The 18,714-nt window shown below is 39.2% G+C and overlaps 1 protein-coding gene across 2 annotated transcripts in view; it reads right to left on the reverse strand.

The window, feature by feature from the left end:
• The window catches only part of capn15 (calpain 15), a 55,571-nt gene extending 40,618 nt beyond the window's left edge, over nucleotides 1–14,953 (reverse strand). Inside the window, exon 1 of one of the 2 annotated variants that reach the window (XM_028038215.1) lies at nucleotides 8,293–8,471. In XM_028038215.1, coding sequence (XP_027894016.1) covers nucleotides 8,293–8,471 — 179 coding nt within the window. Of the gene's footprint in view, nucleotides 1–8,292; nucleotides 8,472–14,630 lie in introns of those variants that run through there. The other variant, XM_028038225.1, reaches the window with a different exon arrangement.
• Nucleotides 14,954–18,714: the final 3,761 nt, after the last annotated feature.

The following is an 18,714-nucleotide window of genomic DNA, read 5'->3' on the forward strand; positions in this document are numbered from 1 at the left end:
CAGCCATCACCGTTGTTTATTCAACAGAAATGTTTCTGAACATTTTTTGTCTCAGCAAAGACATCTGAGCCTCAGTTATAAGTGCAGAAGCTTTCACTACATAATATTTTGGTGTTACTCCCAATTTTATGCGTCATTGTACAAATAGAACGGCGACGGAAAACAACTGCTTGTCCCAACATGAGTCTAGAGCGATTTTGACGCACGTCTAGTGCAAAATGTCAAGCGTCTGACTTCAAAGTGCACGCAAGTCCAACTTGAAGCATCGGACCAAACGCGTTTGGTGTGAACACAGCATTCGTCCCGAACAAAACCGAGTATCAGCCTAAATGTCCTGAAACAATATGCCAAGCTTTGAACATGTCACAAAAGGTTCAAAACATGAAAAACTTATAGCACCACACATGGTCGTCCATGTCAGCTGACACGTTGAAGCAACAATCAGAAGAGAAGCCAAAAGGTCCACGGTAACTCTGGAGGAGTTGCACAGATCCAGAGGTCAGGTGGGAAAATCCGTTGACAACTGTTCGTTGACTTTTATGGAAAGGTGGCAACGCAGTAGGGAACAAACAGAAGGAAGACTGTAGCTGATCATTTTTGCCCTACATGCAGAATGTAGGTACTGTGAAAAAACACTGCATGTTACCCAACTCACACCATAACCAGAGAAAAAAACGGGGCAGCAGCGCCATGCTGGGGGGAAGCTTCTCTTCAACAGGGACGAGGAAGTGGGTCACAGTTGGTGGGAAGATGGTTAGAGCTAATACAAGGGCTTACTCTAAACCTTACAGCATGATAAAAGAGATTGCAGTTTTTATTACCTGTAAAAAGGAAAAAAGATGTAAAAAATCTATTATTTTCCTTCTACTTTGCAATGCAGAGCTAATTAAATACATTAGAGTTTGTGGCTGCAGTGTGATAAAACAAAAGGTATGAATACTTTTGCAAGCTCTGTGTAAAGATTTATTGCAGCACCCTTTAATGTGTGAAGCCTGTCTGAGGGCAACCTTTTCCTTTAATAATTTACTCCCACCAAACATCGATCCGTCTCTTTAAGAGGATCTGGACGGTTTGGGTCACAGAAATGAGTTTTACCTTCCAAGGTGTCTTTCCAATCCTGCAGGTAATAAGTTACGGGCTGATATGAATCATTAATCAGCCGCTAACGGTCCAGAATGATATGCAAAAATAATAAAAAAGTTGGAAACGGAGCCACTAACTGCTGGTTATCTGCAGGGAGTGTCTAGAGCCAAGACTTAAGCAGCAGACAAAGAGCTCCTATAATGACACACTGAAACTTGGTGATGTGATACAAAAGGATTGATGACAGTGACGCCTTAGTCACAAGGGACGGCCCAAAGATAACCGGGGAAGCTTTAATAACGTGATGAGCAGTCAAACCTCGGAGAAAGAATTTAATGGTGCAGGGACAGCGGGATGAAAAGTCCAGCGTTACAAGAGCTCTTTTGAAGGAGTAGCTTTAGGCAAAGACATCGGTCCTCCATAACCATGGTTGACGCTACGCACCAAGACGGCTGTAGAAAACTGAACAAGCATTTCTCTGTTACCAAAATAGAACATTAAAAGGATGCTGCAGGAGCCACTTATTCCCAGGGAATGCTCATTTTATTAGGATAATATCAGATTATTTAATGGGAAAATGTTAAGATCAGCATGAGATTCTCATTCTCAAATAACAAAATAACTGATTTTATAATGGCGTTATTAACATTTATTGTATTGATGCATAAAATTTAGCCCAAAATAAAACAAACACCCAGTAAATTCGGCAGTAGCGGTCCAAATATTTAGGTATGCAGAATGTAATTTATATTTTCTGTTCTAAATAAAAGTAGATAAAAATTTGGATTACAGCTCAGGACCTGTAATCCTGAAGATCCTGAACGTTGAGGTTGTCAAAGTCAAGCTAGCGTAGCTGACCTACTTCCCACTTTCTTGCCATTCAGCAAACGCCTCTGGATGCAGAGAAGTTGCGGCTCTATTTGAGGTTATCATTATGTGATTTTCTAGAAATGTGTACACTGGCTGTGTACAGCAACAAGTGGGGGGCGGGCAGGCCTTAAAATATCTTGATGCCAGCCATCCCCACTGTTGCTTCCACTGCCTAATATCAGGCTTCCTGATATTAGCCGTTAACAACTAAGAGCAATAAATAAGTTGTTTTTCTTTAACTAGAAGCCTGAAAAAGGAAATAAATGGAGTTCTGTTAAGAGAAAGTGTGTGAAGCGTCTGACCCCTGGCTTTGCCCTCAGTGAATATTTCAGGAGCAGAGCTCATTTTTGATATGCGAATCTGTCAGCGGTGGAGACAGCTTTAGACGTTTGAATCTTTAAACAGAGGAAGCTGTCTGACTGGGCTTCAGCTGGCGTTAGCAGCAAGAAGAAGCAACGCAGCCAGAGATGAGGAAGAGGATGACAGCGTTGTCGTTGGCTGCGGCTCTAATAATATAAAGTTCCTGAAGGCTTTTGAATCTGAGGAGTCTGACAGAAAACTACCATCAGCCAGACAGATGCCTCTCAAATCGACACAAAGTAAAGATTTATTTACTGTTGATGAGCAGATGACCCCTGAACACAGAGCAGTGAAAGGGGTTTGAAACAAGCTATCCGGACTGAACCGGACCTGGTAAGTAAAAGTTTGCAGGAATTTTGACAAACCAGTGTCTGCAGATGTGCGGGTTGCCAGCAGTTTCCGCTTTTTGCCTCATGCTGCCAGGTTTGCCATGTGCGGTCCTGTCTGGGGCCTGATGGAATTAGGTTACTGAGCATATGCTACAGATTTCCATGGCAACAAGAACGGGGAAATCTGGAGTCATGTCAGAGGCAGTGCCAACAGGCTAGTTTTTTTTCTTCTTCACGCTGCATAACTGCTCTGTTTTCCAAATACAGCCACACTTTAAGACAACTGCTGCTTGCCAAACCTATTCTGGAGACGATCGGGCTGTCCCGACTAGAACCCGTCTTCATCGGGCAGGCGATCGCAAAGGAGGACGTGCTGAAACAATTTCGACCTAAACACCGCCAGTGACCACGCTTGTTGAGCCCAAGTGGACCGGTTTCAATCCAATTAAATGGAGGAGAGCCGGTGGATGGAGCGGCGATAAACGGCGACATACATCACACCGAGACAGAAGAGGCACCAAGGATCGGCTCCAGAAAGACTCTAGAGCCTCGAGGACATCGGCAGTGAAAGACGCTAGCTGGTAGTTGCTGAAGTAAAGTGAATCAAAGCAGCATTGTTCCCCGAACAATGCGCAGAACTACACTGTGGCGCTTCAATTAAAACACGAGCCAAAGCTAAGAAACACTGCAGCTCTGTGTAATAAGTCGGCTTTCCTCAGGAGTAAACACTCCCTCCACCCCAAAAAAAATCTAAATATGAAAAACACCCCAAGGACTAGACAGCCAATGCAATCTAGGGTTGGAAAAGCATGAGAGGAAAAGAAAAGTTGAGAGAGAAAATGTTTTATGGAACAATTTATTAGAGAAGAAACTGGAAGAGAGCAGCTGAAAATAAGCCGGGCTCGTAGTGTTCTGTTGTTTCTATATTTCATGGTCTGTCACAGCTCAGCAAAGCTTGCCTAACGTGGTTAGGATCACACAGCGGTGTGTAAACGAGAGAGAGGCAGAGTGGGGCGACCGGAGAAAACATGAACAGAGCCCTACTGCATCCAATACTGTACATGATGCATGTGTGGGTGTCCCTTTAAGCCAGGGGTGTCCAAACTTTCTGTCATGTGGGCCAAAAATTTGGAAAGATTACAATAAAATCAAGCAATTACATTTGGGGGTTTTTTGTTTTGTTTTTCTGTAGAAAAGTAGCTTAAAATTAAAAGAAATTTAATCTAGTTTTCAAATTTATTATAATGAGAAAAAGTTTTGAGTCACTTCCATTCAAAATGCTTGCTATATTTCCTCGAGTTTAATAAAGCCACTTTTCAGTAAAGGTTTCTACATAATGCAATTCTACTTATTATGAAAACATTGAAAAAATACTTTGTGTTGTACTTAACATTTTCTTCTGCAAGAAAATTATCCATCCATCCATCCATCCATTTTCTAACACCCTTGTCCCTCATGGGGTCGGGAGGTGCTGGTGCCTCTCCAGCGAACGTTTAACGCCAGTCTGTCGCAGGGCAACACAGAGACAGACAGGACCAACAACCACACAGACTCACACCTAGAGAGAATTTAGAGAGACCAATTAACCTAACAGTCATGTTTTTGAACTGTCGGAGGAAGCCAGAGTACCCGGAGAGAACCCACCATGCACAGGGAGAACATGCAAACTCCATGCAGAAAGACCCCGGGCCGGGAATCAAACCCAGGACCTTCTTGCTGCAAGGCAACAGTGAAACCAACTGCACCACTGTTATGTGAATTATGCTGGTAATAATTTTATCCTGATTAAAAATAAAAACTTTGCATTTACACCTGTGATGGGCGGTCCAAATTTGTATTGGGGGCCACAGAAAATCACTCCAAGGGCCACAAATGCTCCAGTTTTCAAACATGCTTGATGCACATGTATACACTGATGTGCTGAGAGGATTCAGAGTGCAGTCTGATTGCTGACAGGAAGTGGAGTCTGGCAAACAAAAAAAAGACGATGATTGAATGATGCAAAGGCAGTCTGACAGCAGGAGCCTCCGTTTCATTCATAAATCGAGCTGTGGTTGATGGATCTGTGCTTAAACTCCGAGCAAATACAACAAGACCTGTCTGGATGGATTTTTAAAAAAATCTTCCCGACCACGACAGGACGGCCTTTACTGTTAAATGTAGAGCAACCCACGAGGCAAGCATTGACAGCAGGAATCAGGAAAGATGAAAGCCCAACTGGAGACGGATGCTGAATAAATAATGACATCCATTGTGGGGAAATGTGATCGGGCTCTCTGAAAATCAATAACTAACAACCAGACCATGATGCCCTGAGTGACTCAGCAACAACTTCAATACACTTCAGGCGGTCGATATAAACTGCCTGCTCTCGTTCTGGGAGACGGGACCAAAAAAAGCAAACGAAATAATAAATGAAAAACAGGAAACAAATCTCTGTGAGGGTGGTCGAGAAGATCTCATTTTCCTCCAATGCCTAAGGAAAATGAGTCCAAAGTGCCGTTTGTGGTGCGAGCTGCACATTCAAAGCTTTCCCCTCTTTCAGTGTGTTGACTGGGATTCAGGAAGCAGCGACTGGAACGGCGGATTACTGCCATACGTTGAAACAGCAAATCTTTTAATGCAGTAAAACTCAGAAATCCAGTCAATCGGAACGCAACGTCTCTCCAACAAATAGTGTGGCTACTTAAAGACGCATCGGCTGAGTTCGTTCGTAGAAAAAGTTAGAAACTTTTAACCACAACACAGATGACACCGCAGGTTCATTTGATTGTGAATATACATGAGTATTACATCTTTTCAACAATGTACTTATAGTGGTGGTCCTTAAAGTATGGCTCACCACCCAGGGCGGCATTGTGTTAAGGGTTCCTGTATATCAGGGCTGTCCAAACTTTTTGCCATGTGGGACAAAATTGTAGACTGAAAACAAACAACGACCTAATATCACGCAAATAATATTTACTGTAGATCCAAAACGTGAGGGATTTTTGCGATGACGTATCAGGGCCATTGTAGATAGAAAAAAAACGATTAGTCTCAGAAATTTTCTAGAAAACTTGTAAATTTCCTAAAAGAAAATTTCCAACATTTGAAATGTACACTTTTTTGTAGAAAATGTATGATATTAATCTAAAAATTTGATTTTTATTTTAAAAAATGAAAATGTTTTGAGGCATGTAGTTTTCAGTTTCTTTTGGGCTTGATCGAATACATTTATTTTCAGTACTAAGAACAGGACTTGGCTAACTTTATTTCAAAAACGCTTGCAAGTTTAAAAAAAGAATAAAAGCTGATTTGGGATTTGAATTTATTTGGGCAAACATGTTTTTCCCATTTAGCGCATTAACTCCTTTTCGGAAAAGCCAAAAATCACCTTACGTTAGCATAAAAACATTTTGGCGAAATTTGATTTGATTTATTTCAAACAGGTTTTTAAATACAAGAAAAAGAAAGCAATCAGTAGGACAAAGGAAATGTGTGCATACATAATCGTAAACAAAATAATTTGTTTACCACTACTAGGAGTAGAAAAAAGTGAACACTAATTAAATCCTACCCCTAATCTCAACTTAATTAAATATATTACTTACGGACTCAATAATTATCAAGAGTTTGTAATTAAGACCAAGTTACAATATCCCTGCACCTGTTCTGGGGTAAAGAGCCAACAAATAAATGATAGTGCAATGAGAAAATGGTTACAAACTAACACAAGAAAATCTACGGATAATGATAATGGTAATAATGACAGTTGTAAATAACAACTGGACATGCAACATCAGAATAATTAGCAACTTCTTACCAATGTCCACCTATAAATTCTTCTTTTGAGAAAGTTATTTAAAATGTTGCCCTTTCCACCAATCTTCTCTAATGAGATACTTCAAAAAAGCTGATGAAAACATTGCTACCGTTTCTCAGCATCAGGACAAACGTAGATTAAAACCAGAGGAAGAGATGGGTCAAACGTGGACTGGATTATTTAGAGGTGGATACTTTAACTACCAGTGCTTGTTAGTACATTAGAAAAACTGCATTAAAGCAGCCCAAAAAGTCTATCATCAAACTCATTTTCAAATTAGTCCTGGTTTGCTGTTGTTGGCTGTACATTGTTTTTATTGAGCTCTCTGAGGTTAGGTCTATCTGTACAGGCAATCTACTAAAAACCTCCTAAATCGTTGCAAACATCATCTAGCTAAGCCATGGAAGGAGGCGGGATTTTGCTTTCATTAATCCAGCTTAGCCAGATTTTGGGTGCATCATGGCCAAACATCAAAATGAAGGCTTTGATTAGATAAGCTCTGTTGAACCAGTGGGTGGGATCCATGGCAAGGGGAGTTACTGAATCCTTCACTCAGAGGCTTTGGTCAAAAAGTATTTTTCAAGTGAATGGTGGAAGAAAAATATTCCACTTTGTACCATAATGTGTCCAAGAAATCGAGGGAAGATACCTCAAAGAAGTTTATATTCTTTGTATTTCTAGCAGACCCGGTTGGGCCAGAGTGCACTCAATAGATGCCTTTCTATTAAAAATGTGCACAAATCTTTGTCTATACGATGGTGGAGCCAGCTGCACTTTGTCCGAAGGGGGAAAAAAATAAAATGAATAAATAAAAAACAGTATTCCTCCTACTACTTCCGGTTGTCTTCCTCATTATTTTGGATGGTAGTAACTCGTGTTGATCATGCGACTCGTCAATGCTCTCCAGAGATCTGCCCACTCCGCCATGACAGAGGTCAAAACAACCAATTTGCTTCTAACCAGTCTAAAAACAGACATCTGTAACCTAATATCACTTCTATATAGTTGATTACACTTTACAGTGGTTATAGGATGCACAAATAGACAAGGATAAAAACCAAACTTGTCATTTTATTATATGGATTTTAATGAGGAAAGCTTCTGCAGCGATGGATATCAGCTGTCAGTCATAATGACTGTCAGCCTCGGCGTAATCCCGGATTTGCAGCAAACACTTTTTACAAGGTAAGAAGATTAACATTCATATACTTTATAAGTAAGTATGATTAGAAAGATATCAAATATTGCTTTATGGAGAAGGTACCTCTAGCTATTAGTAACCATGGAAACAATGCCGCAGGTCATGTAGCCTAGCATGTAAAAAACTGGTTAGCATCTGGTCTTTTGTACGTTTTTAAGTTTTCTCCGGTGTAAAGGCAGACGCTGTTTATGACGTAGTGATATAAATCATGTGGTGTGAATTCAGGCAAAGCAGGAAGTTTGATGAACACGTCAGGAGGGAGGAGGTAGGGTCGGTTTCTAAGCTAGCTGTTTCCAACTTTTGTAAACTGTTTCCAACTGTTGCCGTCTATGAGCCCCAACCAGGTGTGTTACGTTCAGAGACAAATTATCTGAACTCGAACAAGAAAAAGCCAAGAATAAACTGGCCAAAACAACTGAGGAAAACAATTTCAGTCGCTCTGTTCTGTCCCTCACTTCTGTCGTCCATCATGGCGCCTCCAATGATTGAGTGACGTAGTTGCAAAGGGTCAATATGGCTCAAAAGCCACCTCATCTTTGCGCAATAACTTTTTAAATCCTAAAGTAAATTATGGAACATTATTTTTATTTATTATTTTTTCATTTCAAATTGCGCAATTTTCTGGCTTATTTTATGGTTCTTACCTGCGCTCTCGGTGCGGCACAGGCTGTTGGTGCTGCCGTGTGATGAAGGTGGTTCCCCACACCGGACTGCTGTGGCTGTTTCTGAGCCAGCCCACGGGGGAAGACGACGGGTAGGAGGTACTGCCAAAGCCATGGTCCGACTCGGTCTCTGCAGCGAGAGACGAGGCCGAGCTCCCCATCTCCACAGATTTAGGTAAAATGGACCCCGCTTTCTTCCTGATACCTGTTCGCTTCTGTTTCCCCTGCAACACAGAAGTTGACGAGGGATCCAGATCTGAAGCAGGTGGGGCACACCGAGGTCCTCAAAAAAATCACAGATATCCTCCCCGGCTCAGGTACAAACGGGCTGCTCACAAATGTCGGTGATCTGCAGGTAGACGATCCAAAGCCGGCTGCATTTCCCAGAGTTCATGCGAAAAGTTCTGAATAGTGGGAGCATTTTTACTGATTCCAGAGGTTGAAATGTAGTTTTTCTGATGCAAAGCCTTGCAATTCTCTCCTTGCATCTTTTAGGCTTGCGACATTCTGCACCAAATCTTGTACACAGCATATGACAAGTCCTTGGAAGCGCCTCCTGTCTTCTCTATTAGACATGCTCAGAAAATCAGCGTTAAACACCTGAACTATGTAGGTACATAAATCTGTTTGTTGAGTTTTAACACGACATGCATCTCAAGCCATTGAAAGTTAGAAGTGAAAGAAACCTGAAGAATTATTTACAACAGGGAAGCTGGAGGAAATTAATGCACTGGGTTTCAAGGGAGGGGTTTTGGCAAAACAACAAGTATGCAAATATCCCAGTCTCCCCTTTCAGTCATCCCGGCAGAGGAACAGCTGTTATGGAGATTTAAAAGCAACATATCAGCTGCATTTCTCTGAAGGAGAACATGTAATATCACAAATATTTAAAGTGGGGATTCCTTCTTGGGTTAAAATAAATCAGGGAGTCAAAAAGTTCTTTACACCTCAAGAGTTATCCAACAAATTGCCCGAGAGGTTGGGCTGGAGTGGGTGCTGGGTGTCACGCTGCGGTCCTCTGCCAGCTCGACAGCGGGGATTTGATCCTGGTGTTCCTGTCTGAGAGCCGCAGCTTAATTTCTGTCTGATCCCGCAGCCAGGAGTCCGGCCGGTCCAGTTCCTGCAGGCTGGCTCGGGTTGATCTGGACCCGTCTGCCCGTCATTGCGAGTCTCTACGAGGCGCAGCGGCTGACGGAGCCGCGCGTCTTTCCGGCGAAACTGTCACGGAGGACAAACTTCACAGTGTGCATTTGGATGGAGGGATGATGGGGCAGAAGACAATGTATCGACCAATAATTAGGTGATCAGGAAAGCAGCGCGCCGGTCCACTTTAGCCTTATACTGAACAGCAGTGTTGCTGGTTTTCCGTTCTGCGCCTGCGTCCACGTACCACAGATATACAGATCCCAGAGAAAACCTCTTATCTTCTGCCGGCTTCATTCCTGTCTGCGGGTTTCTCATATTCGCAAGCCGTCTTGCGAATATGTCTTAGATTCGGATTCCTCCTCGTTCCCGTCCCGGTTGCTCATCGCGAAACTCCGCTCCGTCCCATAATAACGTCCGAACATCTTAACCTGCATTTCTCCAATTCCACATTTCCTCCATCATTTTTAATTCTCCCTCACTGGTAGCAGCATGAGCGCAGTGGACTAGGATGCAATCTCCTCCAGCGGATTACTGGAGTGTCAGCAGAGCGCATGCGCACTGGCCTTTGCCAGCAGAGAAAAGCTGCGGGGCTGCGTTCAAGAGATTTAAATAAAAGCTGAGCGCCGAGCCAGAGCCTGATGTGAATGGGATCCCGGAGTGGTGGCTTCCAGACACAAGTTGTCCGCAGTGAAGACTCCCACGTCCCAGGAAAACAGGCTGCACCTCAGAGAGGTCCAGACCTGAACGGGCCGTGGGCAGAATCTGATCAGGGGAACCGATTCCAGTTTCACTCATTGTAGAAACAACCTCTGTTAAATTGTGTTAAACTTCATGGTTTATTTATAAATGTTTTGTTTGACCCTTGAAGCTGCAGTGTGTACTTTTTATTTTTAAAAAGTTTTTTTTTTTTTTTTACATATTTGTGACAGTATAAGACAGCAGCATTAATGCACATAAACATTCAAATGTAAGACTTTAAGATCTTTATAAGACCATTATGAATGAAATTTAAGACCTGTAACATGATAGAAACATACAAAAAATTTTGAAAATAAATTAATTGTATGGGTTGACAACAGGAGTTAGCTTAGATGCAACCGCTGGCACCTTGACTCTTTCACAAAACACTAAAGTCTCACAAATACTTTAGTGTTATATATGAGATTAAATATTCCTCCCACAACAAAATTCAAGACCTGAGGAGAACACATTTAAGGGCAAGTTATTTCATTAAGATATTTTAAGGCCTTAATTTTACATATGTGAATTTAAGATTTTTTTAAAATCATTTTCCCTTAAAAAATCATGTAACTACAAAAAGGAAACTTAAACAAAAATCTACAGTTTTCTAGTGGGAGCTGTAATAATTTTATACAATTTACAAATTATCTTAATTTAATTTATTTACATATTGAAATCGAATAAATAGGGATTTATTATATATGTGTACTAAAATAATTAGAAAATAATCTTTTTTTTTGACATATCTGATTGATTTGCAAAACTGTCGATTTTAAAAACTGATATTTTATTTCCGTCTTGTTGTTTGTGAAATGTGGTTAGCCATCTGGTTCACCACTGATTTGTGAGTGTGGTGATTTATTGTTTTGTTTTTCATGCTGTCAAAAATGTAGTGAAATACAATATCGATAAATATTGGGTTTTAGCCACAAGAACAATATTTACCCAACTTTTCGTTTCAGTGCATCCACAGATAAAATTGGATAAAAGGAAAGTGATTTTATCGACTGTCGGAGGTCTGCACATTAGGTAAAGACTTATGAAGGGAAGAAGTAACAGTCCAACTTCATAAAGTGCTTCCAGCTAATAATAAGGAACAAAAGCATAATGCGGTTTGTCTGTGGCTCATCAGGAGCCCAGGGTTGTTGTCTCTTCAGCTGCTCATCATGCATGGAGCTTCAGCTGCTGGTTGTGCTGCAGAGCGTCACAAAAAACCAAGTCTTCCTTCATCACTGCCTGAACAAAAACAGCTTCCTTTAATAATCCCACTTATCTGGCAGTAAAGACCATATTCTGATGGGTCAATATGACACCAAAAAATAAATGAATAAATAAAGAAAAAATAAAATAAAATAAGAATACATATAAATAAAAAATATATGAAGCTACATTTTAATAAAATTTTTATAACACTTAAATTTTTTTTATAATAGATATTAGATTTTTTTAAAGTAGATTATTTTTTTAAAAAAGTATATCTACTTTTTAAAGTGTATTAAAAAAATAAACTTTAAAAAATAGATTTTAAAAAATTTGCCTTTTTTTAAACAAAAGTAGATATTTTTAAAATCAACTTTTCTGGTAAAAAAAAAAAAAGGTTGATTTTTACTTTTCTATTTTTTTAAAGTAGATTTTTAAAATCTATGTTTTTAAAAGTAGATATCTCTCTTATGTTATGAAGTCAAGCCTTTTGAAGCAAGAGAAAAATGGATGGATGGATTTTTCATAAGAACATTTCTGCTCTGTTCGTTTTATTCTTTTCATCTTTTATTTTTCTACTTAGTATCTTAAACGGTTCCTGATTTGTTATATTTTGTAAATTGATCAAAGTTCAATAATGTGAGAAAACCACAATTTTCTGTTTATTCAGTCAGTATTTAAAACAGCTGACACAAACTAATGTTCAATTTTAATTGTTTATTTTTTATTCAGCATATTATGAAAAAATGTTGCCCTTTATGTTATGGAGAGATGGTCAACCGTCTTAAAACAAGAGAAAATTCTGGTTTTTAAGAAAATTACTGCATGATCCATAATATCAATCAACGTTATATCAACTTTTTGAATCGATAACTTCCATCCCTAATGTCATTATTTCAATTTTGCAACTCATTAAACCAGCAGCAGCTTAGTTTGCTTCTGCTTTGTGCCGGCTCTGCCTCAGCGGTGGGAGGTGCAGCGAAGGGTTAAACGGAGGACACTCATCACTGCTCAACTGTCGCTGCACATTACTGAGAGAAGCCGTCAAACTTTTCCTGTCCTCCGCTCTCTTCCACTTCAAGTGTTTTCCTTGGCCTCATTTCTTCGACAAACGCGGCGCTCAGCAGCAAATCGAGCGCGTAATGCACAGCCATATTCATATCACAAGAACTCACCAAACCACACGCTTTTCTATGCATCTTTTGTAGCCTACAAGGCAGTGAGTCAACAAATGAGTAAGCAGTGCTGCTTATTTGCATAAATAGGTGCTGCAGGAGTATCACCCATACGAACTGCTAAATCATCGTGTGGAGACTCAAACTGGTTTGTCTGGTCTAAAACTTCTGCTGGGAATCCCAGAGAACAAGCTTACTTACGGAGAAATACAATCTAAAGAGTTGAGAACAGTGTTGACTGTGATCAAAGCACATAATTAACTCGTTTTAAGTTGTATACAAAAGTGGTTCAAAATTAAAGTAGCTACAAGTTAGGAGAGTAGGATTTATTTAAAAAAACTAAAAGTCATGACAAATATTAAAAACAATTGTACTTCAATTAGGGGGAATCATTTGCTGATTTTTTTTTTTCTTTTATGAGTTTGTCTACAAACTCAGCTGGAATTCTTTGGAGATACTTTTTAGAAAAAATAAACAGAAAACATTCTTCTCTGATTTTTATGATGCTTTATGGATAACAAAGTGAAGATGCACATTTTTCTGTCTACAATTACAGGAATTTACATATTTCTCATCTATTTCCCTACTAGTTTGGTCTTGTGTTTTTTTTCCTTTTTTGACTTGTGTAAGTAATGGATAAAAAATGACTGAAGAGTAAATAAATAAAACTAAGAAATTAAGTTGCAACGCTCTAAGGCTGAAAAGATGAGTATCGCTGTACGCAAATTCTTTCTATTCCTTTAACAAACGACACAACTTACCCAACAGTATTTGGGTGAAAGGAAATTATCAAGAACACTCACAATCAGCAGAATTCAAAAATACTTCCGTTACTGAGTCAGCTGTTTAATCCCACAGTTTGTGGGATTAAACATGGCGGGAAGGAAAAAATAAAAACAAAACATAAAGTTAAGCGTCTGCAGCCCTTTGTTACACGGATGCACCTGTCTGAGAAACACCTGTCCCCCCCACGGAAGAGCCGGAGATGCAGCAGCTGACACAGCCGGTGCCAGAGGGAGCGGTCGGGTTTCACTTCGGTTCTCAGAGGGACGGGAAGCGAGGATGTGAGTTGATTTCATGGTACATTGCAGATTTTTTCACCCAAATATCCTGAGTGACCCAAGACTCTTTTTCCCCTTATCTTCCCAGCAGGCCTCCATTCACGCAGTACAAAGACATTAAAACGCACGACTTGCATCCGCTGCAAAACTAATTAAGCCTAATTTATTATATATTTTAAAACAACTGGATTATCGACTTTCAGTTTACATCTATACAATTAAATCTATATATCAACTGTCCACAGAAGCAGTGATAAATTTGATATACGTACAGTGTTTCAAAACCAACGAGCATGTTGAATAATCGTTATTGAAGCATTAATATGAATAATTCAGATTTTTCTTCAAAATCAAGACAATTTGTTTAGTTTCACTGGTAGATAAGCAATTTACCTACCAAACTGGGTTACACAAAACTTACCAGCACACATTTAGTAGTAAAATACATACTGTAATATATAGGTCAAATGAATTGTCCCAGAAGTTATTGTGATAAACGATAATATTGTTTTGAGACCATTTTCAATAAACTTTAAATTTAACATTTAACACCGTAACTGGGGTAAATAAATGCACTTCTATGACACTGACCCCAAAACAGAAATACACACTGAAGAAAAACGGCACTAAAGTTTCAAAGCCACATTAATAATTTATACAATAATACACATATAACATAAATTAATATATAATAATAATAATAACAGTGTTATCCAATTTTGCTCGGAGGAACTTGTAGACCGATTCGTCCCTCTGGTGCAGGGCTGTAAACTATTTAAGGCACAACTGATTTTATTAGTGAACAAACTGTAGATCTGTAAGACTACCACTAACCTCAGCTACAGAGAGCTGCTATAAAGTGTCCAGTCCTACTGAGACGAAGACACCGGGGGGACACTGTAAACAAAGACTCTTTTCAGTCATTTAGCCGACATTACCGATACTCCTCCACAGCCGTTTACTTCCTGAACTCCTCGCAAGTATCATTTATTCTTACCTGTAGTCGGACAGGGACGAATAATTCCTGTTTTCTCAGGCGTTTCTTCGTTAACTTTTCACAGCCATGGAGACCTTAAGTTCCTCTCCTGCGCGTAATTCGGTCACTTTAACCCTTCCGGGTTTCAGCTGCGCGAGCCCGGCTGCCGCCTCATACCTCACAGGTTTCCGTCAGGCGCGTAAAATGTTTCCGTTTATTTCCACTCCGTCAGGTATTAGCGATAATGATGCGACCGCGTAGGTTTACCTCAATCAGCCCAGGAAGGAAGGGGGGAATCTCTACGGAGCAAATACGGACTCGGACGTACGTAAATTACGTAACTTTGCGGTTACGTGACGCAAGCGTCGATAAACATCAAGGAGCGCATTTCAGATGTGTTCGAGCTACGTCACGTCCCCCGACGTAACGTCGATTGAAGAATGGGAAAATGGCGAAACTCCATTTCCCATGTTGATATTTTAACAAGGATATCCGGGTATGACCTCCGTCCCTTTTATTAACAAATACTATATTAATTCAGACTGTGTGAAAAAAAATATTTTATTAAAATATGTGGATTTAATTGCAATCTTATATTATAAAAGTTTTGTTTGGGTTTCTTTTTTTAAGCATTGAATTTTTTGTAAGTGTATATGGGCCATCCACATTTCAGACGATGGATATGTAGCGCCATCTACTGGTAATACATGAATTTGCAATGTGTCAGGCTGGGTCTACTACATATGCAATATTAACCCTTTCATGCATAGTGGTCACTACAGTGGACAGCTATCTAAAAGCCATTTTCTTGTGCTTCCTGTGGATTTTTATGTTATAAATGCACACAGACCACTGAAGTGGACACTAATGCATCATAAAATACACTATCAACTACTGGCCATCAGCTGCAAATGCAAGAAATTATTTTTGTTAAATACAATATGGCCGACAGACAAAAAAGCATGAGAACCGACCCGGTCCCTCCTTCTACTGTAGACGACTCTTGCAAGTAAAAAAAATATTGTGACATCAGATAACCCCTAAGGAACAATACTACTGATGTATTTTTCAAATAACAACTTTGTATTTGGACAAAATTACAATTGATCACATAAAAATAAAAAAAAATTATTTTTACAAAAAAATGTTCCTACCTTTTTTATGCCTTAAGAAAAGAATTTTAAAAAATGGAAAAAAAATTCTGACACAAAGGATCATAATTCATGCATCAGAGGGTTAAGGCAAATTTATATGTATAGTTCATTTCAGCAACACTGCAATTCAAAGTGCTTTACATAAAGAAAACAAAAAACTGAGAAAAATAGTTAATTCGGATGATATAATGGAGAAAAGTAAAGAAAAGTTGGAATACACATTGAATTATTGATGTTCCAATTATTATTAATCAAAAGCAAACTATGCAAAACTATGTAATGTGGTCTATTTTCATACTTTTAGTCAGTATGCCAGCAGCAGCATTCTGGATCAACTGCAGCTGGATGACTGACTCTTTAGGAATATCTGTGAAGACTTCCTAAAAAGAATAACTCAACTAATGAATGAGGGACATTAGTCCTTTAATCCTGGAAATGTAATTCAGGCAACAGAAGGCCGACTTTGTAACTATCTTTGTGTGGCCTGGACAAAGGTTTCTAGCTTTAAAAGGATCATTTATAATTAGAACAAACTTAGAATCCAGAGAAACTCCTACTAGTTTATCTAGAGAAACTACTCATGATCTTACATCAGCATTTAGCATTAAACTTTTAACATCAAAGAAAAACCTAGAGAAACTCCTGTTAGTTTAAAAAACTAGAACAAACTTAGAAAGTATAGAATCAAACATGGAGAACCAACATCTAGTTTTATCAGAACAAGAATCCAGAGAAACCTATTATAAATTACTAACTATTTATTCTTATTAAACATGGGGAACCAATATATAGTCTTATGCTTTTACTTTTCTTGTCTATTAGTTTATGCAGAGAAACTCCTATTAGTTTATAAATTGTGCAGTACTTATTGTTTTTCTTTGGCTTTTTTTTGTTATTTTGTTTGTACTTCCTCTAATTCATGTGAAGCACATTGAATTGCCTCGTTGCTAAAATGTGCTATATAAATAAAATGACCTTACCTTGTCCACATCTTATCCTTTTCTTTTCAAAACGACACTCTGCTTCTGCTTATCCCAACTGTCAGCCAGAAGCCTTGGCTGCATGGGGACCCGATTGGGTTTTCTACTCTTTCTTTAATACATCCATGCAAAATAAGTTCTCTCAAGATAAAATGTAGCATGTGAAACTGTAGTGAGTCTGGATTACCTCCGCTAATGCCAGTGTCACCCAGGTTGTTTGAACCAGGGGGGGTTCAAAGGATTAGGAAGATTTCAGCTGCTTGGATAATGAAACGAAGTCTAACACCCATTAAACTTTAATTGCTGTGGGTTGCAGGTCCTGCATGACAGCAGTTATACTGCTGGTACTGGACACAATAAAACAAAGAGTTAGAGTGAGGGAGCATTGTGATTAAAGGTGCCATCCAGTTATATTTGTCGTTCTCCTAGCAAATGGCAATAAACACGCAAGAAGATATTGATTTCAACCACAGGATTAACATTTTTTAAACGTACTCCCTGTGAAGGTCTTCTTTACAAAACGCTTCCATGTGTTTTATTGTTGGCAAACTTTCCTGAAGTCCATGCTGCAAACATAGGTAATACAACTGAACAACTCTGAAGGAGAAATTTGATTTAGAAAAATGTAAATAACAAAGGAAACAAACAATAAAAATAAAAATGCATGTGATTAAGGGAACTAATATCAATTGCCTTATGTGTTTTTTTATTTTAAAGGTCAAATGATTAAACTGAAATGCTATTTTCACTAACAGTCCATATGTGGTAGGAGTGAGTATTTTCGGTATTTTCTTTTTTAAAGTACTTACCCTTATTCGATCTCCTTAAACTTCTTGTCCATCTATGCTCGATGTGAAACAGAAATGACAACTTTGAGATGCACAGAAAAAACAGCGCCTCCTACAGTCACGATATAGGAAGGTTACAAAATTAGGTCTCTATCGAGGTCTATATGACATATTTTTTATTTCTCTTTATTTGAGATTTTGTTTATATTACTTTCAATAGCAAAAGAAAATCAAACCAGTCCAAACTCTGGACAGAATAAAATATTTATTTCTCAGCATGACTTCAGATAAATAATAATAATAATAAAAAAAATTGCATTTAACTTTTCAATTTGATGGGATGTGCTGTGGTGGCGCTGGGGTTAAGCACAACCTCCACATAAGGAGGCCTTAGTCCTCGACGCAGCTGTCGCAGGTTCGATTCCCGGCCTGGCCGCGTCATTTATGATTTCTGATAACAATTACGTATTAAAGAATGCAAAAAGCGTTCAGTCACTTAATGTTATTCCTCAAATGAATCTTCATTTAATTATGTTTTACTATTTAGCGCGCTGCATTCCAGCAAGGTGATGATTAATGGCGCACAAAGATCTCACTTCAGCCTAAGAGTAGTTGACGAATGCTAAGTGCTAGCAGCATAACATGTCCAATTTTTCAATTTCGGTCCGGGGATCTGTGGGGATTTTATTGATTGGTGGTAATGTCCAGGTTTTCATGTTTTTTGTTGGGACCAATAAGCATCCTTAAAATGACTGGACTACAAGGCCTTTGTCCTGGAGCTGCTCGCTGGCGGCTAGTTCGGAGCTGACGGCGGTGAAGTGTGCAGCGGGTGCACCTATACAGGAGGAACAGATTTACTGAACACACTGGGCTGCCGTATCTGATGTTTATAATAAGTGTAGCTTTATGGACGCACCAAAAATACATTTTTATACCTTCCCGGTCACAACAAATGGGTGATGGAGCGCATTGTGGGGTATAGCTGTCGTAAGCACAGACATGACTGGTCATAAGTGTTTCTGTGTGACGCAGGTGCTGAAGATCCCGTTATAAATGGCAGGTCAAAGTCAGAGTTTATTTATTCAATTGACTGAATAAACTTACAAAAAGGTGTAGAAACTTCGTTTTAGAAGTGTATTTGTGAGCCTGCTGCTTTAAAATTAAATTGTAAATTAAATATAGC

The sequence above is a fragment of the Xiphophorus couchianus genome, chromosome 2, assembly GCF_001444195.1.
Source record: "Xiphophorus couchianus chromosome 2, X_couchianus-1.0, whole genome shotgun sequence".
NCBI classification, from domain to species: Eukaryota; Metazoa; Chordata; class Actinopteri; order Cyprinodontiformes; family Poeciliidae; genus Xiphophorus; species Xiphophorus couchianus.